Below are 24,615 nucleotides of genomic sequence, written 5' to 3'. Positions count from 1 at the left end.
ATTTTGCTCCGTTTCGCTCGGACATTTAACGGCGTAGACATACACGCGGAAGATGACGGTTCGTTTCGGCGTGAACATACACGCGGATAGCTCAAAATGCGTATAAATATGTTTACGCAAAGTCATGATGTCATGTTGGAGGGAGATTGACCGACATCTTGAACTTCTTCCATTTTCTAATAATTGCGCCAACAGTTGTTGCCTTCTCACCATGCTGATTGTCTATTGTCCTGTAGCCCATCCCAGCCTTGTGCAGGTCTACAATTTTAACCCTGATGTCCTTACACAGCTCTCTGGTCTTGGCCATTGTGGAGAGGTTGGAGTCTGTTTGATTGAGTGTGTGGACAGGTGTCTTTTACACAGGTAATGAGTTCAAACAGGTGCAGTTAATACAGGTAATGAGTGGAGAACAGGAGGGCTTCTTAAAGAAAAACTAACAGGTCTGTGAGAGCCGTAATTCTTACTGGTTGGTAGATGATCAAATACTTAAATCATGCATTAAAATGCATATTAATCATTTCAAAATCATACAATGTGATTTTCTGGATTTTTTTAGATTCCGTCTCTCGCAGTTGAAGTGTACCTATGATAAAAATCACAGACCTCTACATGCTTTGAAAGTAGGAAAACCTGCAAAATCAGCAGTGTATCAAATACCACTGCACATGCATACATACATACATAGGCCTATATATGATCATAATTAGCCTAACTAGCTACTTGAGTAGTTATTTTTTCATTGGATACTTTTTACTCTTACTCAAGTAGCTATTAAGATTATTAATTTACGTAAATATTTCTAAAGTACTTTTACTTGAGTACAGTTTTCACATACTCTACCCAGAGTGTGACGTCATATCACGACCATTGCAGTGTCTGTAGAAATTTTTTCACATGCTCAAAGTGTAGAGTGGCCGTGGCTTTAACTAGTTTTAAATTAATATTAAAATGAGGCGCGATTTCGCATCATTTACGCAGCCAGTTCGCACGAAAGAGGCAAATTGAGCGTCTGGCGCAAGTGATTTTATCTGGTGCTTCTTGTGCATTCACGCATCTGATGCCCGAGCTGAAAAATCAGAACTTTGGCATCTGTTCAGGAGTAGGGATGGGACGATTACCGGTTTCACTATAAACCACGATAAAATGTACTGACGGTTAGTAATATCGTTTAAAATTTAATTATCATTAAAACCGTGTTTGATTATCGCGATTTTAATAACTCACTATTAATCCTGTTCAGCCAGCAAAAATGTCTGATGCAGGCGTGCAGCGCGCAATGTTTTTTTCATTTTATTGTATCATTCAAGAACGTCGGAAGGCAGTGACCGTGTTCGGAAGATTTTTCAGCCTTTTAAGAGGACCAATTCTGAGGTGTGGTCATATTTTGGCTTTAACAAAAGTCCTGAAGGAAACTTAATCGAGGATGGTCACCCTGTCTGCAGAACATGCACAAGAAAAAGTCGCTGCAATAGAAACACTTCAAAACTGCTGAGTCGTCTTGTGTGACCATTACCCACTGTTGTATAGTGAGCACAAGGTTGAACCACTCGGTGAGTTGCACAGTTTTGAAAACGAACGTTAAGGGTTGTTTTAAGGACATGTTTGTGCATGGCCATTGACTCCCACTCTGAAGCGGTCATGGGCAATTCTAAAATAGTCAAAAAGTCGATACAGGAACCATTGTGAAAATTTCTTTCTCCCCACTCTTGTTCATCCAAAACAAACTACAAAATAGACTCAAAGTGTTAAATACCGGAATTGTCCTTTAAATTAAAATAATACATCAATGTTTGTATCTAGTGGAAAACGTCCACGTTTGGTAATGCTGATCAATAGTATTGTTGATTGATTAATTAAATGAAATATCCCCAAAATCCCCACAGAAGCAAACATAACACTTGGCTTTCAGAACTGAAAATTGTGAAATTATTCCTGATGCAAATAAAATTGGACAATAACAATAAGCTGTTGATAAAATAATTAGTTTAATTAAAAGTAAATAGAACAGAGACAATCTCACACAATGAACAAGTTAAAATTAACTTCAGATTCATGTCTCTGTTGAAAGTGTTACGGCCTCTTCTTCAGCTCCCTGAACATGGAAGCTTTTTCCGGTGTGTTTTTCCAGTGCTCTTCTTCAGAATGAGAAGGCAGAAGTGATTTCAGAAAGGAGGCTCCAGTGAAACTCTTTTTTCACACTGAGGGCAGGAGACATATTTTTTGGCTTCTGTTATTACTTTCTTGTTCACGTCCATCATATCTAAAATAAACATTAAATCAAGTGAGATTTCAAATGAAAGACAAATGTGACATAAACAGTGAGGCTCAAAGTCAATATTCAGTCTTCAATAGACACTTCAATCCCATCAAATCTGGTCAACAACTGCTGTGCACAATTACACTCTATTTTAATGTCATGAAGATGATTTGTGTTATAAATCACTAGTTTGGACATGAAACAATGTAAATCTGGTGAGCATCAGCATGTTCTTCAGCATGATGAATGAATGAGGAATCAAGAATAAACACCGACCTCTTTGTTCTTCAGTGTGTTTCATCCTGCAGGTTCTGGATCACTGGCGTTCTCTCTGTCTTCTCCTTCCAGATGCTTTCTGGTAGTTCTGCTAAAAACAAACAAGTTTCATTTCTAACAGACATGATGCGAGAGGAATAATTAATATTTCAGACTCTGAACTAGGCTAATCACATGTTTAAAAAATAGTGACATTGATCATGTGACTTAAAGGACACCTGATATGCAAAATTCACTTTTACATGGTGTTTGACGGACACTGCAGTTTTAGCGTAGACCCGCCCTGAGTGAGCCAAACTAATGTCTATATTTTAAAAACAAAGCCTTAGGTAACAAAAAAATAAAATAAAAAAGAATTGCAGACAGGGGCGAAGATAAAAATATTTCTCATTATTTTCTTTATTAAATATTAAGATCAAAGATACACATTACACATACACAACTTAACATACAAATGAAATAAACTGCTCTATTTCTTCAGCTACAGTAGGTGTATTTAACAGTAGCATTGAAGAAAGTAATTAAATGAACATATGAAAATAAAACAAAAGATAGCTGTATAGTTTATACAATAACTGTATAAATTATACATTGATACTTATTAAAGCTATTATTTAAAGTTATCAGTCAAGAGCAGTGAGTGATTTTCTCTTTGCATTTTGTTGTTTTATTAACATTAAAAGAGATAGTTCTCCTAAAAATTCAAATTGTCATAATTTACTCTCTCAAGTTGTTTTAAACTCGAATAAGTTTCTTTCTTCTGTTGAAAATAAAAGTTATTTGGAAGAATGTGGGTAACCAAACAGTTGATGAACCCCAGTGACTTCCATAGTATATTTTTCTCCTATGGAAGTCAATGGGGACCTGCTACTGTTTGGATAGCCACATTCTTCCAAATATTAATATTAAAAAAATATTAGAAGGAAATTAATACAGGTTTGGAACAACATTGGAGTGCGTAAATAATGAGATCAGCATACAAATTAAATGTTTAACCGACAAGGCATTAAAGCAAATTATGAACTTTTGTGAACTGCAGTGTCCCGTTGCACTGCGTTAACTTTTTATGTGAATATACGACGCGTTGTTCAGTATAGGACAGAGGCGCCAGAACAGCAACTGATAGAATAAGAATGCACGATACTATTACATCAGTGCCATTACATCATTTGTGCCGAGGAGCATTCAGTTACTGACCAGATCAGACACAGGCACATAGACATTTTTAAATGTGTATTATTGATTATTATTAATTATTTATTGATTCATTTCAGTGATTGGATTGATGATTGTGTGTTATCACTATTGCTGTGTTGTTGTTGGTTGTTTTGTTTTACTGTATCTTCAATGTTATCTGTGTTAATGTTCAATGTGGCTCCCTTGAGTGCAAAACAAATTCCCCTCATCTTTCTTTCTTTCTTTCTTTCTTTCATACTACAATATTTCTTCAAAAGCAGATCGTGGAGACATTTTAATCGTCTACTAGGGCTGGGTATCGATTCAGATGTTACAATTCGATTCGATTTCGATTCACAAGCTCTCAATTCGATTCGATTTCGATTCTCGATTCGATTTTCGATTTCGATTGTAAATTAGATTTCGATTCGACTCAATGAATATTTAATACAAATCCTATATTTATTAAAAAAGAAAAAGAAAAGAAAAGTGAACATAAGTTTTCAAGTGTTTAATTAATAAAAATAAATTAAGAGCTACAAACCTGTATATTAAACTCTTTTTATTTTAGGTACAATTGGGTACAGTTAAAACAGAACCCAACTCATTTCAAATGCATACAATGAATAGACAGGATTTGAAAAATTGATGCTGAAAATTGGACAAGTCAGAACAGTCACATGTCTTTATCAAACAGGTTAACAATCCTCATATAAACCCATATAAAAACATTGCATATAATTTTTATCTGTGCCCTTTCTGTCTAACAGCTAGGCCATATACAGAAATTGAATAAAGTTATATAACAGTCTGCGGTGCATTAATTATAAATTATATATAGACTAATCAAAGTTACAAAAGTTCTTTAGTCAAGAGCAGTGAGTGTTTTTGTCTGTTCCCTTTGTTCTTTGATTAACTTTAACGGCAGAGATAATTAGTGGCTACTGTGTACTGTCCCTTTAAGACCAGCCGCTGTTCTCAGAGACGCGGCTCTCACACACGCCTCGTTCTCTCAAGAGTCATAACTCTTCACGTTCATCATAAGACTGCTCTTATGTTATGAAAATACTCAACAAAAAGACATTTTGGCATAATTGTGTGTGTTATTGTTCGTTCAAGAGCGAAAGATAACTCTATTCTGGGCTGTCTTGTGCGCACGCACGATATCATCGCAAGTTTTTCTGTGTCACAGTCAGGACATTCACAGGCAGCGAGCTCTTTTTTGTCTTGTCGCGCATGAATGGTTTAAAAGCGTTTGCATGAATAAGATCTAGTGTTACATGAATACATGTAACACTAGCCAAAGGATGACCAAAAATGAACAGATGCTGCATTAATTGTGTTAAAAGCCCAAATTTGTTTATTTCATATAAAATCGCAGCATTTTGCGTCATATAGCCTAATTGCTTATAGGCTTGACATCGCAATTGCGATATGATTAAACGTTCAGCACTAGTTGAGGTTATTTTATGATTTAGATAAAACTAACATAAAATCTCACAGCATTAGCTATAAAATGGAGTTTGCAAGCCTATGAACAGTGGAGGAAACCTACTTGGGTAATATATTAAATAAAGATGGAAAAAAATCGATTCTTGGCGTTTGAGAATCGATTTTGAATCGACCACATTTTAAAAAACGATTAATCGAAAAATCGATTTTTTTGCCCAGCCCTATCGTCTACGATCAAAAATCGTCATATCGCACACCCCTACTTATAAGATTGATAATATCAGGGAAAATTATAACTATGCAACCGTCTACTACAGTATCGCATCAGGCAGTGCATTGTAGTCTCCCTGAGGAAAAATATGATTCATTCGTTGCTATAGGAGAGGAAGAATTTACTAAACTCGTTAAATCATCTAAATCGACAACATGTATGTTAGACCCTATACCGACTAAGCTACTGAAAGAGATGCTTCCAGAGGTCATAGATCCTCTTCTTAATATCATTAATTCATCTTTGTCTGTAGGATACGTACCAAAAAACTTTAAGCTGGCTATGATTAAACCGCTTGTTAACAAAACGCAACTTGATCCTACAGAATTAGTCAATTACAGGCCGATCTCGAATCTACCTTTTCTGTCAAACATATTAGAAAAAGCAGTATCTTCACAACTATGTTCCTTTCTAGAAAGAAATGATATCTGCGAGGATTTACAGTCTGGATTTAGACCGTACCATAGTACTGAGACTGCTTTTGTTAGAGTCACAAATGATTTGCTCTTATCATCCGATCGTGGTTGTATCTCTCTATTAGTGTTACTCGATCTTAGTGCTGTATTTGATACCATTGACCACAACATTATTTTAAATAGACTAGAAAACTATGTTGCCATTAGTGGAATTGCACTAGCATGGTTTAAATCATACTTATCTGACCGTTATCAGTTTGTAGCAGTAAATGAAGAGATGTCTCATCGATCACAAGTTCAGTATGGCGTACCACAAGGCTCAGTACTAGGACCGCTGCTGTTCACTCTGTACATGCTACCATTAGGAGATATCATTAGGAAACATGGAATTAGCTTTCACTGTTATGCTGACGATACTCAGCTGTATATTTCTTCACGCCAAGACGAAACTTACCAACTTACCAATTCACTAAATTAACGGAATGCATAGCTGATATAAAAAATTGGATGACTAGTAATTACCTACTACTAAATTCTGAAAAAACAGAGATTCTAATTATTGGACAAAAAACTTCCTCACGTAATAACCTAGAGTACTGTCTAACACTTGATGGCTGCTCTGTTAAGTCTTCGTCGTCGGTTAGGAACCTGGGTGTGCTCTTTGATACCAATCTTTAATTTGAAAGTCACGCATCTAGTATCTGTAAAACTGCATTTTTCCATCTTAAAATATATCTAAATTATGCCATATGCTCTCATTGACAAATGCAGAACAATTAGTTTGTGCGTTCATGACCTCAAGGCTAGATTATTGTAATGCTCTACTGCACATGTGTCAAACTCAAGGCCCGCGGGCCTAATCCGGCCCGCCACATTATTTTATGTGGCCCGCAAGAGCATATGGGTGTCTTAAAATTAGGGATGCAACGAAATTTAGGCTGCCGAAAATTTTCGGCCGAAAATAACATTTTCGTTTTTTGGCCGAAAGATACTAAAAAGCCGCCGCGCCCCTCCGTGTTCGGCGATGGTTTGACTCTGGCTCAGCGTGTTTTATGACTTTGCGTGCGAGTCCACTTCCGAAGATGCATTAACTTCTAAAGCCTGGTTTATACTCGACGCGTCCGCACGAGCGCGAAGGTGCGCGCGGCAAAAATGACGTCATCGCGGAGTGGGCGGTCGCGCGCGTTGGGTGCGCAAGGGCCCATTTCGCCTGGCGGTGTGCACGGCAGATTTTGTAACAACGCGCGCGGCGCCGCATCCGAAGATGAACGACTTCGAACCGAATCTGGCCGAGCTCGAACTTCTCACCACACTGGCACCCAGTTTGCACGTCTAAATGAGTTGCTTACATTTTAAAAATGAGCATACAATAGCATAAAAAGTATTTTTAAAGAACATAAAGGTCCATGTTTAATAAAAATGTTCACGAAACTTAATGAAATGTTTAGTGAAATTAGAAAATATGTAAGAGATCGTTAATTTAGTTATGTTGTATACACATTCTCATATCCATATATTTTGTTTTATTGTCACTAGCAATAATCTCAGGGTTTACTGGGTTTTACAGGATTCTTTTTGTAGTGTGGTATTGGTGGCCGTGTACTAAAATAAACATTGTCACGTGTGTATAGCTTTCTTCTTCTCATCGCTGATTCCTGATGGTTAGAGGATAATTACTGGAGTCGCCCCCTATCGTTTCAAAGAATAGTACAACGGCGAGCGCGTCAAGTATAAACGCCTCGTCCGTTTGGGGAGGTGCGCGCGCAGTCTGCGGAGACTCACGCTGCGGAGCCAGGCGAAAGTATAAACAAGGCTTAAGCGCGTTCCACTGTGTGCGCGCGCTGTGCTCTCCGCTCCGTGTTCACAGCGCGTTCTGCTCAATGTTCCGCAAGCAACCTCCGTGTGTGTGTGTGTGTGTGTTTGTGTTGCGAGCTCTGTTCAAGCTCACCGGAAAGGCAAAGTCCGCAAAAAAAAAAAAAAAAAAAAAAAACGTGCCGACATGAAATTTCTCTGGACTTGTTTCTTTTTGCAATAGCACTACTGTGCTGTAACATGGTGTGTATAGCCGTGCTAGGCAACACTGGTAAAATTACACGAATCACGATCCTCTCGTTCTCCCTGCTCTGCTCATGCTCTGATAAAAATAGCTTTGTAGGACTATACTTTATTTTGACAATTGGTCAAAAAATAAATCTGTTAAATCTGATTCTGCTGCATATAACTGATTGAAGAATAATATTGATATTTAAAATGATATTTTATATAATTTTAATATAATATTATATTTATTTAAATATATTAAATATATTACATAATATTTAATATAATATGTACCAGTATTATCCTTTTCACCATTTGTATCACTCCGCTTGTCTGTGTTTGCACCACTTGCATCATTAAGCCAGTAGGTGGCGACAAGTGACTGTCTTTATGAGTGAACAATTGAACTTTAAACTGATTAGTGCCAAAAACATTGATTAACTCAGGAAAGAAACAAGTTGCTGAAACCAATCTTTAACAGTAATATAAATTGCTCATTTGCCTCTGGACACAAAAAGATTGCACTGGTTTTTGATTGAAATGTAACATTTATGCAAAATAATCCTTGAAAGATTTCTCATTTAAGGCCATTCCTGTTTGGAATATGTGATTGTGTATTGTCAACAATAAGCAGAAACATTCTGCATTTCCATTTTGTAGTGTGGATCATTCATTGCAATATTTATCCTCATTCTCATTTTTAAGAATCTGTTATCTTGACAAATAAATAATTTATGCTACTGCACTGACATGCTTTTAAAGCTATTGTTATTCAATTTTTTTGGCCTTTAAACACCTTAAAATGCACATATGTAGGTCAGAGAAATCCAAATTTTATCGGGGGAGCATGTCCCCGAACCCCCTAAACTACCTCACATTTGAATACGCATGACTGTGTGGTAATGTGTGCTGGTGTGGCTACAGTGCCAGGGCTGAATTTTTGAGCCAGTTTGCCCCTGCATATATACAATATACATTATTCTCTGTATCAAATCATTATTACCCAGCCCCTGATGTTTCGGGCTCATCCCCTGATGTTTTTAAAACCTAGAAACACCCCTGCAAATGCATATACAATATTTGTAACTTAAATAAGTAATAATCAAATAAAGAGACAATATATTAACATTTTAAAAGTCTTACAGTTACAACCGGCCCTTTGAGGGCAGCCATAATGCTGAAGTGGCCCTCAGTGAAAATGAGTTTGACACCCCTGCTCTACTGGGTGGTTGCCCTGCACGCTTAATAAACAAACTACAGTTGGTTCAAAACGCAGCAGCTCGAGTTCTTACCAGAACCAGGAAGTATGACCATATTAGCCCAGTTCTGTCAACACTGCACTGGCTCCCTATTAAACATCATATACATTTAAAAAAATGTCTGATTACTTACAAACCACTAAATGGTTTAGCTCCGCAGTACTTGAGTGAGCTCTTAACGCATTATAGTCCTTCACGTCTATTGCGATCTCAAAATTCCGGCCAGTTGATAATACCTAGAATATCAAAATCGACTGCTGGCGGTAGATCCTTCTCCTATTTAGCACCAAAACTCTGGAACAGTCTTCCTACCATTGTCCGGGAAGCAGACACACTCTGTCAGTTCAAAGCCAGATTAAAGACACATCTCTTTGACCTAGCATACACATAACACATTATAGACTTCTATAATTCAATATTAGGCTGCATAGATTAGATCAGCCGGGACCAGGAACACTTCCCATAAATCCTGACGTCTAAGCTAATATTTAGGGATGGCCTGATACCGATACTGGCATCGGGGATCAGGCCGATACTGTCCTCATATACTCGTACTCATTTCGCCGATACCACGCACCAATACCACATACATTTTGTGAAGCGAAACTGGCCGCCGCGAGTGCTTTGTCGAGGTGAACTGAGGCATAGCTGAGGCGAGCTGGTCGAGCACATCCCTTTAAACAGACAACAGTGGAAAGTTTGTTCAGTTGGATGTCAATGGCAAAGAAAATAAAACGAGGCTAAAGCTTATTATTAACGTTAACTGACGAGAGAGAGAGAGAGAGAGAGAGAGAGAGAGAGAGAGAGAGAGCGCACTTGTTGAATGCTCTTGATTGCTGATCGTTCACTCAGCACGTTATTTGGATGAAAACTAAATCGTATATGTAAGTAAAGTAAAACATGAACTGTTACCTGATTTAAGTATAACGAGTGGTTCCCTACATTATTACAGGACGTGTGCAGGTCAAGAAGTTCCATGAACGCAAACATCCAAAGCGCACGCCCCGCAAACCAGCGTCTCAGCGCGTGTCTTTCACGTCTTGCGCTTGTACGGACGAATTCACACAAAATTAGGTAAAAACGCCCGTCTTGGCGAGTATCCAATAGTAAACAAAGTCGGTTATATCTCAAATGAACGTTGCCATGTTCAAATGCGGTCCGTGCGCTCGGTCTTAAAGGGGCAGCAGTCTAATAATCCTGCTTCTGTGTTTTAATGTTAATCACTCAAAGGACAAAGAAATACTCACTGCTCTTGACTAAATAGGCTACCCTTTTCAACTTTAGAAAAATATCCATCTATATATAATTTATACAGTAATGAATGTTTTTTTTTCACATTTGATTACTTTGTTCAAATTTCTGTACCTGTTAGATCTACCTGAAAAACTCTAAAAACACTTTTTATTTCATTTGTAGCCTTTCTTTGTTCTATTGTATTTATGTGCCCTATTTGTAATTTGATTGTTTGTTCTTATTTTGTTACTGACTGCTTACTTGTTTTAAATTCACATTAATTAGGCTGGTATAGTTTTTGTTGTAGTATCAAAATTGGATTAAATAATTGATATTTCACTGGTTTTGACAAACATCTATATAATAGATGCCGCCTTGGCTACGGCAGTTCATTGGAACGAGGCGACATCTAGTGTGTATATATCTATGCAACAGTCTGCGCACACGTCACACAATAGGAAGCGTCCGCGCCTTCAGATCACTTGGACGTGGCTGTGTTATTAGAGGTAAAAACTATATAAATACTGTTCTTTTTCTCACATAAACCGCTTGTTTTGTGTCTTAGGCTATCAATGTGTACTTACGATGGGGAATTGTTTAATTTGGACGATGGGGAACTGTTTTAATTTGGACTCTGTGCACGCTCTTTGAGACAGTGACCACAGACCTGCATTATATGCCTGAGAGACAAGAACGGTTTGGCCTAAAAATATCAAAATTGAAACTACTGCAAAAAAAGACACCTACATCTTGGATGCCCTTGAGGTAAGCTAAAACATACCAAAATTTTATTTCAAAGTGAACTATCCCTTTAATATGGTCTTTTCCAGATTGTTCTTTTTTAGGAGGGGCTTGACAACTGATATTCGAAAGAAGGGTAATTCCCAAATGATATTTGCTTACATTGATAGATATCTTTAAAAAGAGCAGCTAGACCCCCACCTCTCTTAACAGCTCTGCAGACACTCATAAAAGTAAAGTTAGGAGGGGCTGCTTCATTGAGGACTGTTGTACTGCAGCTGTCTTCTAGCCAGGTTTCATTTAGAAGCATAACATCCAGGTTGTTTGTGGTTAAGTCATTGACTAGAAGTGATTTATTTTTAAGTGAGCGAATGCATTAGTTGGGTTTGCTGTATGGCTATTGAAGGCCTTAGACTTTCTATCTTGTGAAAGAACAGCAATGGAGAAAGATACAGGCACACTGGGTTCCCGCTTGTTCTGTAAACATTTAAGAAAGTTACTGTTATCAAAACGGGGACCGACACATCACTGAGAGCTGGTATCAGTTGTTTTTGGTTCACCTCGAGCAGATGGAGGAGGGTGTGGGCCCTGGCGTTGTGGCAGAGGCCGAAGAGCTCTCACAGGAGGGGGAGGGCGAGCTGGGCCCGCAGGCTTTGGTGGTAGCGGTGCCTGCCATTTTTTGGTAGGTAACTGGGGGCTTGCAGCAAAAGAGTGGGATAGTTTGGTTCCAGCATACACCAGTTCTTCCATTTTCTGTGAGAAGCACAGAAGTGGAGATGCTGGAGATAAGGATAAAATGTCTGGTGAGAGAGGCTGTTGCTCTGGTGTTATAGGAGGTTGTGATATGCTGTCCTGGCTTCCCTGGCTGTTTTCCAGGAAGTCGTCCTTGGGTGCTGAATCTTGGAGCACTTCTGATATGGCTGTCTGTGGTGAGCTCTGTGGGCAGGGCTCAGCTGAGATTGTGTCCGTGAGCAGAGGTTGTTGTGGCGGAGTGGTGTTATCATTGTCCTTGTGTGATACGTCAACCACATGTCCATTTTGCTGCTGAAGTGAAGTCATGTGGTCATTCATACTGTGTCCAGGTGTGTGTGTGCTGTTTAGATTGGCACACACTGCAGAAGGATGATTAAGGGAGAAGAAGATATTGTCCTTTAGCACTCTTGAACCAAGTTTGTTTGGGTGATGGCAATCCCGATGAAACAGTTGTCTCTGACTCCAGAAAAGATTGAAATGGTCAATTTAGTTCGCTCCTTTTATATTGCAGGTTTTTTTTTGCAGCCATGTATTTAGCCCAAGCAACCGTGAAAACCTGTTTGTTCCTCTTGCTGGGAGAGGTCCACTGATGAATGTTTGAACTTTCAGTCTTTTAAGTGTTTCAAAAAGTTCATGGAAATCCTTCTTAAGGAATTCTGACTGCTCTTTATGAATATCATTCTTCCCCACATGAATGATGAGTCGATTTGCAGTCTTATGTTTCATCAGAATGTTCTGAAGTTCCCTGTTTATATCAGAAGTTGTTGCTTGTGGAAGGCAGCATGTAGTTGTATCCCTGTTGCTAATGTTTCTGATTATGGAGTCCCCCACTATCAGAGTCCTGGGCCCGGCTGCGCTCTGAGCTGAGTGCCGCTGTCTGCTCGACCTTGAGCACCAGTTAGCATCAGTGTTAGCTACTGGCCCATTCAGTCTGTGTTCGATCACATTCATCACGTTTGGGGATTCCTCATTTACATTCATTAGTACTTCAAATCTGTTCTCAAGATGTATAGGCGGTGGTAGGAGACCAGTGTTTGCAATCCTTGTCAGAGCTGTATCTTAGGTAGAGGATGCTACTGCAGCAATATGTGATGCTCGTGACAATCTGATGTCTCGAGTGCCTTTGGGTTTAGCTCCCTGTTTGTGCCATCGATCAGTAAGTCGATCGGCTTGTTTCTCTACCTGTCGAGGAGCACTAGTTTCATGAGACTCACCGGCTGTATGCTGAGGGTGTCCATGACGAAGCTCTGTTGTGTGCTCCGTCTGGTTTGGTGGTCCTTGAAACGAAGATTTTTCGGGACCACACTTCAAACGAAGGAGGAATGAGAAATGTACCCGTATACACCGACTTCAGAGGCAACATGACTGCCAATAATCATTTTCTTTATGTCACGTTTAATCTTGTGTTCATATTTACGTTCATGTTCTTCAAACGGTTGCAAAAAAAAAAAAAAAAAAAATCGCTAAAGTTCGTTAACAATATGACACGTGTAAAAAGCAAAATTTTGAAGCGAAGTGGACGTGCGAATGAGGAGAATTTACATCCACCGCGCCGCGCTAAATTCGCGCCGCAAGACCTCCAGATGCGCGTAAACGCGTCTTAACATTGAAATCACTCGCGCCAGATGCTCTATTGCTTCATATCACAGTCATGATAAAAACATAAATGTATTACTCATAAACATTATTATATCAGTCGGCTTGACGTTGACGACAAGATCCATAATTCTTAGCAAACGTTGCGTCATTAAACTACGCCTTTGTTATTGTAAGAGGTTAGCGACCTCTAGCGGCGAACAAAATTACATACTGTACGTTTAATAGATATCAATCAGTCAACAAAGTGTCCTGTGCTCACCACACACCGGCTATAGGTGGAGAGGAGAGATTTGGCTATAGGGTGATTGTGTGCCTAACTTACACAGAAGAGACTTTGTTGCTCAGCACATGAAAATAAACTACTTACCGTGATCTCAGACTGAGGTGAAGTGGTTTCTCCACTGCATGGATCTTCATGTGCAGATTCAGGTGAGTTTTAAAGGAGAAACTCGTCCCGCACTGATCACACGTGTGCGACTTCTCTCTGCTGTGGATCCTCTCATGTGATTTCAGATGTGATAAATGACTGAATCTCTCATCACAGTGTGAACACTTGTAAGGTTTTTCTCCAGTGTGGATCATCTCATGTGTTTTCAGAGATGATGACACACTGAATCTCTTGTCGCAGTGTGAACACTTGTAAGGTTTTTCTCCAGTGTGGATCCTCTCATGTGTTTTCAGATGTGATGATCGACTGAATCTCGTCACAGTGTGAACACTTGTAAGGTTTTTCTCCAGTGTGAATTTTCTGGTGCCGTTTTAAATTGTCCGCTGTAGTAAAAGTCTTCTCACACTCAAAGCACATGTACTCTCTCACACCAGTGTGAGTTTTCTCATGTGTATGTAAATGAACCAGCTGTGAAAAACTCTTTCCACACACAGAACATGAATGCGGCTTCTCCTTCGTATGAACTGTCTGGTGTCTCTTCAGGTGTGATGACCTAAAAAATGTTTTGCCGCATTGATCACATGAGAACGGCTTCTCTCCGGTGTGGATCCTCATGTGACTCTTAAGATAACTTTTGCATGAGAATCTCTTTTCACACTGATCACACATGAATGGCTTCTCTCCCGTGTGGATCATCATGTGAATATCAAGTTGCTGTTTGATTGTGAAACTCTTCCCACATAGATCACACATGTGCTTCCAGTGTGGATCCTCATGTGTTTTCAGATGTCCTGAGTCACTGAATCTCTTGTCACAGTGTGAACACTTGTAAGGTTTTTCTCCAGTGTGAATTCTCTGGTGCCGTTTTAAACTGTTTGCTGTAGTGAAAGTCTTCTCACACTCAAAGCACATGTACTCTCTCACACCAGTGTGAGTTTTCTGATGTGTGTGTAAATATTGCAGCTGTGAAAAACCCTTTCCACACACAGAACATGAATGTGGCTTCTCCTTCATATGAACTGTCAGGTGTGATGACCTAAGAAATGCTTTGCCGCACTGATCACATGAGAACGGCTTCTCTCCAGTGTGGATCCTCTTGTGAAGATTAAGGGATGATAATTGACTGAAACTCTTCCCACACTGATCACATGAGAACGGCTTCTCTCCAGTGTGAACTCTCATGTGACGTTTAAGATCTTGTTTGGTTGTGAAGCTCTTTCCACACTGAGTGCATGTGAAAGATTTCTTGGCTCTTCTTTTCTTTAACAATGTCTTTTTAGTCTTTGAGCGACTCAAAGGTTTTCCTCCAGGTTTGACATGATGTTCCTCCTCCACTTCACTCAGTTCTTCACTCTCCACCTTCACTTCACTCAGTTCTTCACTCTCCTCCTCCACTTCACTCAGTTCTTCACTCTCCTCCTTCACTTCACTCAGTTCTTCACTCTCCTCCTTCACTTCACTCAGTTCTTCACTCTCCTCCTTCACTTCACTCAGTTCTTCACTCTCCTCCTCCACTTCACTCAGTTCTTCACTCTCCTCCTTCACTTCACTCAGTTCTTCACTCTCCTCCTCCACTTCACTCAGTTCTTCACTCTCCTCCTTCACTTCACTCAGTTCTTCACTCTCCTCCTTCACTTCACTCAGTTCTTCATTCTCCTCCTTCACTTCACTCAGTTCTTCACTCTCCTCCTTCACTTCACTCAGTTCTTCACTCTCCTCCTTCACTTCACTCAGTTCTTCACTCTCCTCCTTCACTTCACTCAGTTCTTCACTCTCCTCCTTCTCTTCACTCAGTTCTTCACTCTCCTCCTTCACTTCACTCAGTTCTTCACTCTCCTCCTTCTCTTCACTCAGTTCTTCACTCTCCTCCTTCACTTCACTCAGTTCTTCACTCTCCTCCTTCTCTTCACTCAGTTCTTCACTCTCCTCCTCCACTTCACTCAGTTCTTCACTCTCCTCCTTCTCTTCACTCAGTTCTTCACTCTCCTCCTCCACTTCACTCAGTTCTTCACTCTCCTCCTTCTCTTCACTCAGTTCTTCACTCTCCTCCTCCACTTCACTCAGTTCTTCACTCTCCTCACTCTCTTCCATCAGGTCTGAAATCAAAGAGAAAATTATTAATTTCATCTTCAGTACATCAAAATAATTTAAAGAGAGAAATATAAAGTGAAGGACATGAAAGTGAGCCCTGATGTAATAGTAGAAAGTAGACAACTGTTATAAAATATTATGATAATTTGATGCCTTTTTATAAATAGATTATATGTCCTTGAAACTTTTCATGAATGAGGTAAATTTATCTTCCAATTATTATTTTTAAAACATATGCACAAATCCCTTGTTTCTTTAGCAAGAACTATTAAATATATTTGGTAAATGACACAATTATCTAACATGATATTAACATTAAAATATACAATACTGCCACATTTTTACACCAACTTTGAGATTGATATTTATTTGACTAAAACCGTTAATTATTTATGGCCGTTCACACTAGACTTTTCCTTGTACTGACTTCCATTCATGCGCATGTGAAAGTTGGACACCAGTAACACAAACTCAAGTGAATTACCCTGTGAGAAATAACAAAAGCGTTTATTAGCATTACCCATGTCCTACCGTACATGTTTCACTCAATCCTGTTACTTTTGACATGATTTTCCTCCTTTAAAAAAAAAAAAACTATTAAAAAATGATTATTTCTTAAAACTGTGACACACAGGAAGTGACATCATCTGGGCTCTTTCTATTAGATTATGGGAGGACAAAAAAATAATCTCAATCCATTGTCTCAGTTTTTACACAAACTGTAGTACTGACTGTATTCATCATCCCTGTTACCAAAGTTACTCTAAGAAGAATCTCTATAACTATGAATAGCATATGATATTTGACAAATACAACTTTATTAGTAACTTGGTGTTTACTGATTATGTAAAATAAAACAGTTCAAATAGTATTTAGCTTGATCTGATGTTGACAATCAATATAAAATTCTCAAACCTCCGTTTACTGACCATTTGTTAAAAAAAACAAAAAACAGCAGGGCTCCAGACTGTGACCAATTGATCGCCTTTTGCGACCATTTTTCCTGCCGGTGTGACCAAATATTTTTTAGGTCACGCTGGTGCGACCATGACGTTGCCGAGCAGCAAATGCAAACAAAATGAAAGTGGAATGAAAATGCCGAACTTGCCAGATGCGGGCCGATCTCGATCACACAACACTGTTACTAGGAGATCCAGACTCTGGAGATCCAGTGAAGAAATCCATTGAATTCGCCTCAGAATTTCTAACATCGTCGCTGCGAGATCCAGTGAGAAACATTTCGATTCGACGCAGAGTTCCCTAACTAGCCCTAACACATAGATATCAGATCAAACAGCACTGACGTGGAAACAAGAGAAACACTTATAGAAGGCTTTCAGTCCACAAATCAGCAACATTCACCATGGATTTAGTCTAATGTAGTAACTAACCATAACTACTTGGTTACTAACGTAACCTCAGTTCCCTGAGATGAGGGAACGAGTATTGCGTAAGGCTAGCTTACTCTATGGGAAAACCTCCTTTTCTCGAGAATATTGAAGCAAACTTTTTTAAACACAAGCACTGAGCACAACTGAGTGCGAGAGCGGTCATTGGCTGTGCTGCGGCAACTTCACGAACCTATGGCGAGGCGGCTTTGACACGAGAACCATTCAGGGCGCCTGGCCAACAGAACCCAACAGTATGGGCATGGTCAGAGGCTATATACCTCCGTGCCTCGCCTAGGCACCGTGCCTCGCCTAGGTGTTCCAGGTTTTAAACGACTGAAGCGATCCCCTGATCCTAGCACAGTAGCACGCCGGGTTACGCAATACTCGTTTTCTCACCTCAGGGAACTGAGGTTACGTTAGTAACCAAGTAGTTCCCTTTCGAAACGTAACCAAGTAGTTCCCTTTTGAGAGGTCTCTCGTATTGCGTAAGGCTAGCTTACCTTCAAAACGCTGTGCATGCTAACTTCGCCCTACCGTAACCCAAGGCATATGAATGAACCACAAGGGAAGCATGATCCTAATATAAGCCAGTTCTAGATGGGCTTCATATACTGGATAACTAGGAACCGTAGTTCATGGTCATAAGGAGGGAGGAGGGGGTGCTTAACACTTTTACAGTGAGAGAACCTTGGCCTGTAAGGTGGGTACCTCCAAGTTATAAAACTTCACAAATGAGAACGGCGAGGCCCAGCCAGCCGCTGCACAAATGTCCTCAATGGGTATTCAACTGGACCAGGCCCACAAAGTGGAGTGAGCTCTAACGCCCAAGGGGCAAAGGCCTTTGGACTTATAAACTAGCGCGATAACATACACTATCCAGCGCGTCAGTCTCTGCTTTGTGAGGGCTAAACCTTTAGTGCAGCCGCCAAAGCATACAAGGAGCTGCTCTGACTGCCTAAACGAGGCAGAACGCTCCAGATAAATCCTGAGAGCCCTTACGGGGCAGAGTAAATACGCATCACTCTCATCATCTGGCGAGGAGAGAGCCAGCAGGGAAGTTACCTGTGCTCTGAATGGGGAGAAGAGCACTTTAGGAACATAACTGTGCCTAAGTTTAAGGATGACCTTGGAGTCATTTGGCCCAAATTCCAGACAGGAGGCGTTCATAGATAGCACCTGTAAATCGCCCACTCGCTTGACTGAGGCAAGCGCCAGCAGAAAAGCAGTTTTGAGCGAGAGCAACTTCAGGTCCACAGACTGAAGTGGCTCGAATGGGGGACCCTTCATGGCCTCCAGGACTTTAGAGAGGTCCCAGATAGGCACAGACAGGGGGCACGGAGGGTTTAACCTCCTAGCGCCCTTGAGAAAACACACAATGAAGTCATTCCTTCCCAGTGGTTTGTCGGCTACCGGCTCGTGAAACGCTGTTATGGCTGCCACAACAGGAGGAGGGGGGAGGGGGAACGACCTCATTGGGTGTTTTCTCAAGGGCGCTAGGAGGTTAAACCCTCCATGCCCCCTGTCTGTGCCTATCTGGGAGTGTTTATGTGTAGGGGCGCACACATCATAATGGCCTTCTTTCTCTTCAGCGCTCTCCAACGTTGACGGTGCTAAAGATAAAAGCTACGGGGCGAGGTGAAGTCTACAGCCCAGGCCATCGGAAGGAGCATGGCCAACCTAACGGTGCTCGAGCGGCACCTGTGGTTGAACTCAACGGATATGAAGGAGGCAGATAGGGCGGCTTTCCTGGACTCCCCCATCTCCACTTCCGGTCTCTTTGGCCAGGCCGTTAAGAGCTTCTCCAAGCGCTACAAGGAGGCACAGAAAGCATCACAGGCGATGAGCCACTTCCTTCCGAAACGTTCCAGCTCGGCTTCGAGCTGCCAGACCAGAAGGAAGCCCTCCTCAACAGCAGCCCAAGTCAGCGCCGCCGGTCACCCAGCCCCGCCCAGCGAATGAAGTCCATCGCCTCTCCCGCTCTGCTAGATGCGCTCCGTTCCCTGAGAGGCGGGGTCCCCCACCCAGGATTGCATTGGACCCCGAGCCTCGTAAGCCGTCCTAGCCACAGGAAGAAAAAGAGAATTCGAGTCCCGCCGAGGCCGGACCAATCTCTCGAAAATCCTTCAGACATTCCCCAGTTCCCTCTGTTCAGGCGGCTGGAAATGTAAACTCCGCAGCCAACGAGTCTGCCGTGAAGCACACTCGCCTGCAAATATACACCATTTTCACGGCGACACAAATAAAGCAAGGAAGGAGCTCTTTTCTCCATGTGTCATATGTAGGTCATCTGCCCGCTATAAAGTTTGCACACCTACACACAAGCACTGTCAGACGGAGGGGGGCCGGAAACGGACCCCGCCCAGTCGTCGCAGTCCGAAGCCGCAAGGGAAAGGCTGTCATCTTTTTACTCTTCCTCCTTGTCTGAAGCCCCGAATGACATGAGGTCCGCCGCTCGCAGAGAGGGGCGCTGGTCGGCCAGTGTAAACAGGACTGGCGAGGGACACCGCTGGAGAGAGACCGAGGCACACGGGGACTGGGGACTTTTAGAGTGTGAACGCAGAGGCGAACACACAGGATTTGCAAAAAAAGGATATGGCGCGCCAGATGGCACAGCTAAACAGCGCGCTGAAGGTGGTGAATGAAGCCAACGTCCTCAGGAGCTTATCCCACTGAAAGGCGTTTCAACGGCGGTGAGTGCTTCTATTCCGGAGGTCAGCGAAGTGGAGAAGTCGCTGAAGGAGTAAAAATCTGGAGCACCTAGGCGAGGCACGGCAATATATAGCCTCTGACCACACCAATACTGGCGGACTCTGACGCACCAAGGCGCCCTGATTGGTTCTCGCGTCAAAGCCGCCTCGTCATAGGTTCGTGCAGTTGCCGCAGCACAGCCAATGACCGCTCCCGCGCTCAGTTGTGTTTTAAAAAGTTTGCTTCAATATTCTCGAGAAAAGGAGGTTTTCCCATAGCGTAAGCTAGCTTTACGCAATACGAGAGACCTCTCGAAAGGGAACTATGAATTGTGACAGAAATAGTCAAAGGCTTACAAGTACTACACATCTTCTTCCAGCACTTCAAAACTATAATATTTTGTGTTATTTTTAACGTGATAACACATTTTTTTGTTCATCCTTCAAAGATTACCCTAAAACTAAAAATTTTAATTAAATTAAATTATAATTAATAAATTACCACTGTAAACAGTAGGATGATTATTGGATATTTTCACTCCCTAATGTAAATGTTTTCACTCATTTTGCTTTTAATTCATATTAAAACATTATGAATGATAATAATTAAAGTTAATGTCATCTACACCCTAAATTAAAGGAGAACTTGGTAACTTTTTTAACTTAATAAAACTGTCTAGAAATCATTTGGATGGTTAAACAACCTGTTCTGGTGATATTGGTGACTTTCCCCGCTCCCCCCAGCGTTCCCAGGCGGAAAACCAACCTTGCAACTTGGGGACTACTGTCCCGGCAAGACAGAAATTGGAAGTCTCGTGAGAAGCGAGAACGAGAACGAGCGCGAAACACAAATTGCTTTACGGCAAATTGCTTTTCAGTCCACACACAGCATGGTCATGGCGAGCGGAGGAACGGAGGAGCTTGAACGCCCCGCGTCATTTAAATCCCCTGTATGGGAGCATTTTGGCTTCCCTGGAACACGCGTCTATTTCGCTTCAAACGCTCGCTTTATCATTATACGCGCGCGGCGCGTCCTATTCGCTTTGGACGCGCGAAAGGATTCAAACTGTTCAAGCATCGAACTAGACGTGAATTTGACTCTCTATTCGCGTATGGTGTGAACCATAGACTGTAAAAAAATATGAACGCAGCAAAATGAACAGGCTGCGATGTATGCTGGAGTGTGTGTGTGTCAGACAGAGAGAGAGAGAGGGAGAGAGGCACGGGCGCGATCGAACAATCACACACACACACACACACACATGCTGTTTAAAAGCAAAAATTATCTCATCTTTTGGACATATTCATTATATTGCATTGGTTTTCATTTCTTGTCCTCAAACAGAGTAATCTGTTTATTTTGAAGTTACACATTCTACATTGATTAAAAAAGAAAATCAAATGTGTTTTTAATGGTAGTATCATTTTATACAGAAATAAATGATTTATAATTCAGATGAGAATAACGTTAAAGTTAATTAGAATTTTAAGGAAACAAATATATTGATCTGAAATATAGCAAATTAATTTTAAATTCATTCAGGTAGCCTACAATTACCAAACATATCTCAAGGTCTTTTGAATAAAGGGTGACAGTCTTTCATTATCAACTGTTGTTGTGGACTATATACTGGAGAAGTATTTGTTCTCCATTTGAGTGAGATGTTTTTATGTGGCTAATTGAGCAAAGTGCTTCCATATATTTTATTATTAGTAGTATTAGTTCAAGAATAAAATAAAAATATCGGATTGATATCGGTATCGGCAAATAGCCGATATGCTGCGGCATCGGTATCGTATCGGAAGTGAAAAAGTGGTATCGGGACATCCGTGGAAACACATCAAGCATGGCCACGCATTTGAAGCGACATCACCCCAGTGTTTCAACGTTGCACAATCAGACCGGGCTAAAGCCATCCCAAACGCTATCAGTGTGTTTATAGTCACGCTTCATGGAATGAACCCGTCGCGCACCCACTGTTGATTTTATATATTTTAATTTAATATTTTAAAAATGTTAATAAACAAAAAGACAAAACTTGTGTTTATTTGTCTTGTCTTTTTTTTTTTTTTTTTGCTGATCCGAAAAATGATCCGATCCGTGACTCTGATCCGAGAAACGATCCGAACCGTGAGTTTTTTGATCCGTTGCACCCCTAATTAAGTCTATTTATTATTCTGTACCATTTCATAGTTGAACTGTTTATCTAAATGTGATGAAGAGCTTGAATGTTTCTAACATGAATGTTCTTCAGCATCATGAATGAATGAAGAATAAACACCAACCTCTTTGTTCTTCAGGATCTTCAGTGTGTTTCATTCTGCAGGGTTCTGGATCACTCATTTTCTCACTGTCCTCTTTAATAAACTCAGTCTTGCCAGATTTCAGCTCTTCCTGATGCTCATCTTCACTCGTAGCTGATGGGAATTTACAGCATTTATTGAAGAATTACTGTGGGCGGAGCTTCACTGATGAGGTGATTGCAGTGGGAGGAGCTTCTCTGATGATGTATTCCAGCGTGGGAGGAGCTGATCTGCCAAAATCAAAAATATCAATTCTTTTTTCAAATTTTTTTTAATAATACATGACACTTCTAAGCATTTATGTCTGTCTATATCTGTTAGACATCCATCTATTTATTGCTAATCCTAGCATTATACTGCTTCTTCATTAAAATACAGGTATCTAGAAATAAAGAAAAGAATATAAATAATTAAAATGATTCCTAATATAAATAAAAGTTAAGAAAAACAGTTAAAATCATAAATACAGAAATAAACATACAGTAGCCAACAAATCCCCTCAGTCTGCTGACACCAATGAAATGAGCTTTAAGTGTCAATTTACAGGAGATCTGAAGACATCAGCATAATAAATGAGGTGAAAACAGTGTTAGGGGTTAACAGTTTAGGACCCAAGGACCAGATGTTTGAAAGAAGACCCGGAGTCAGAATTATAAAAAATTTAATAAAGGTTTTACTGAAGATAGTTTGCGGTTTCATCAGCAGAAGTTCAGCTTCAAGACTCACACAGGAGTTCGTAGGCCGCCCCGCTTACAGTTACAAAGATCACAGCAGTTACACCATTTCCAAGGTCTAAGCTACGTCATTGCTTACAGGCTGAATGATTCTCATTGGCTAAGAAATAGATAAACATAGTAATTTCCCACACATATACAGATAGACTGAAGCATATCTCCATAGATTATGCCGCTGACACTCGGACCCTGAAGTCAGGCACGTCGTGACCTTCCAGGTCGCAGATTTGGGTTGCTGGGTGCCAGCATGTCCCGAACAACAACTCAGTCAATCTCCAACAATGCCAGAGGTTCCTTAACCTGTAAACAAGAAGACTAACACACACACCGACACACAGGTTTTCCAAGGTTGGATTTGGCCAGGCTCTAACCTTAAACAGGAGTCTTGTCTCAAAACATCAAGATAATGCGTTCTTTCTCAAGAAAAGCTACATTTTAGTCTAACTGGAAAGTAAGGCTTTAACTGAGAAATGGTCCTTTAAACTATAGACTTCAATGACCCCTATGTGTTTTAACACGTTGAAGACCTTTCTCAAACACAAAACAAGTCCCTATTTAATTTCTGGAAGCATTTGATATTTGAATGTAGTAACAGTGCTTGCCTATTTATTCCATAGGCAAGCACTGTTACATTCAAATAACATTTCAGTAATCACACTGGTAACTTCAATAACCAAATAAAAATCTCCAGAGAAGTCATTCAACTCATGTGATATATAGAAAGAAAAATATTGATTAATACCTTGATGATAATCACTCATTTACATATACATTGAAGCAGCAGTGGATCCCAATCCACCCCGTTCAACAGGAACTATTGTCATGAAATAAAGATTGTTTTCAGCAAATCTGTTAATATTGATGAGCCTCAGACTATCAACACTCATTCAACAAGACATTTAGGATCATCAGCAGATCATCTCACTTTATTCTGAGTGTTTGCTGTTAGAAACACATTATTTGAGTCAGGATAAATGATAAAAGCCTGTAAAACTACTCTACTGAAATACAATACTGTTATTTCTCACATGGATATGACATGGATAAAACATCAATAACACAAAAACAATGACACTCATCTCCATCAACCACTACAGAGAAATAAATACAGCAGCATAATATGTCCACAAGAATCTAAATCTGGTTTGATTTTGACACTAATCAAGTAGCCTACTTATAAAATTAAAATAATATGCGCTGAAATTAACAATGATCATAAAACATTTAAAAATAAAAAGAGCATCACAAAGCACATCAATTCCCCTCACAGATCACAAACTTTAACTCTTGACATTCAGTTCTCACTCCAAACATCGAGACAATCACACAAATGAACACAAAATCGCTCAGGTCTGAATGAACTCCACATATTATTCTCCTCATGCTCGCTGCTGCTGCACTAAATGTTTATTTCAGAAGGAAGACGCCAGAAAAGACGCACAAGTATCGCTGTGATCGATGAAAACAATATAGAAATGAGCCTGTCGCTTAATCAAACTGTATAAAGTGTGTGTGATGGTTGTGTAAGTATGAGAAATACCGTGAAC

At 40.4% G+C, this 24,615-nt stretch overlaps 1 protein-coding gene across 1 annotated transcript in view; it reads right to left on the bottom strand.

Annotated features, from left to right (window-relative positions):
- Positions 1-3,693: 3,693 nt before the first annotated feature.
- Positions 3,694-24,615, bottom strand: part of LOC311299321 (uncharacterized protein) — a gene marked incomplete at its 3' end in the record, with an annotated part of 76,289 nt that continues 55,367 nt past the window's right edge. Inside the window, exons 3-4 of the mRNA XM_084422834.1 lie at positions 15,010-15,957; positions 3,694-3,725 (exon numbers count right to left, since the gene is read on the bottom strand). Coding sequence (XP_084278960.1) covers positions 3,694-3,725; positions 15,010-15,957 — 980 coding nt within the window. The remainder of the gene's footprint in view (positions 3,726-15,009; positions 15,958-24,615) is intronic.

This window comes from Rutilus rutilus (assembly GCF_951802725.1).
Source record: "Rutilus rutilus genome assembly, chromosome: 1".
NCBI classification, from domain to species: Eukaryota; Metazoa; Chordata; class Actinopteri; order Cypriniformes; family Leuciscidae; genus Rutilus; species Rutilus rutilus.
This window is presented reverse-complemented; position numbering and strand designations above follow the sequence as displayed.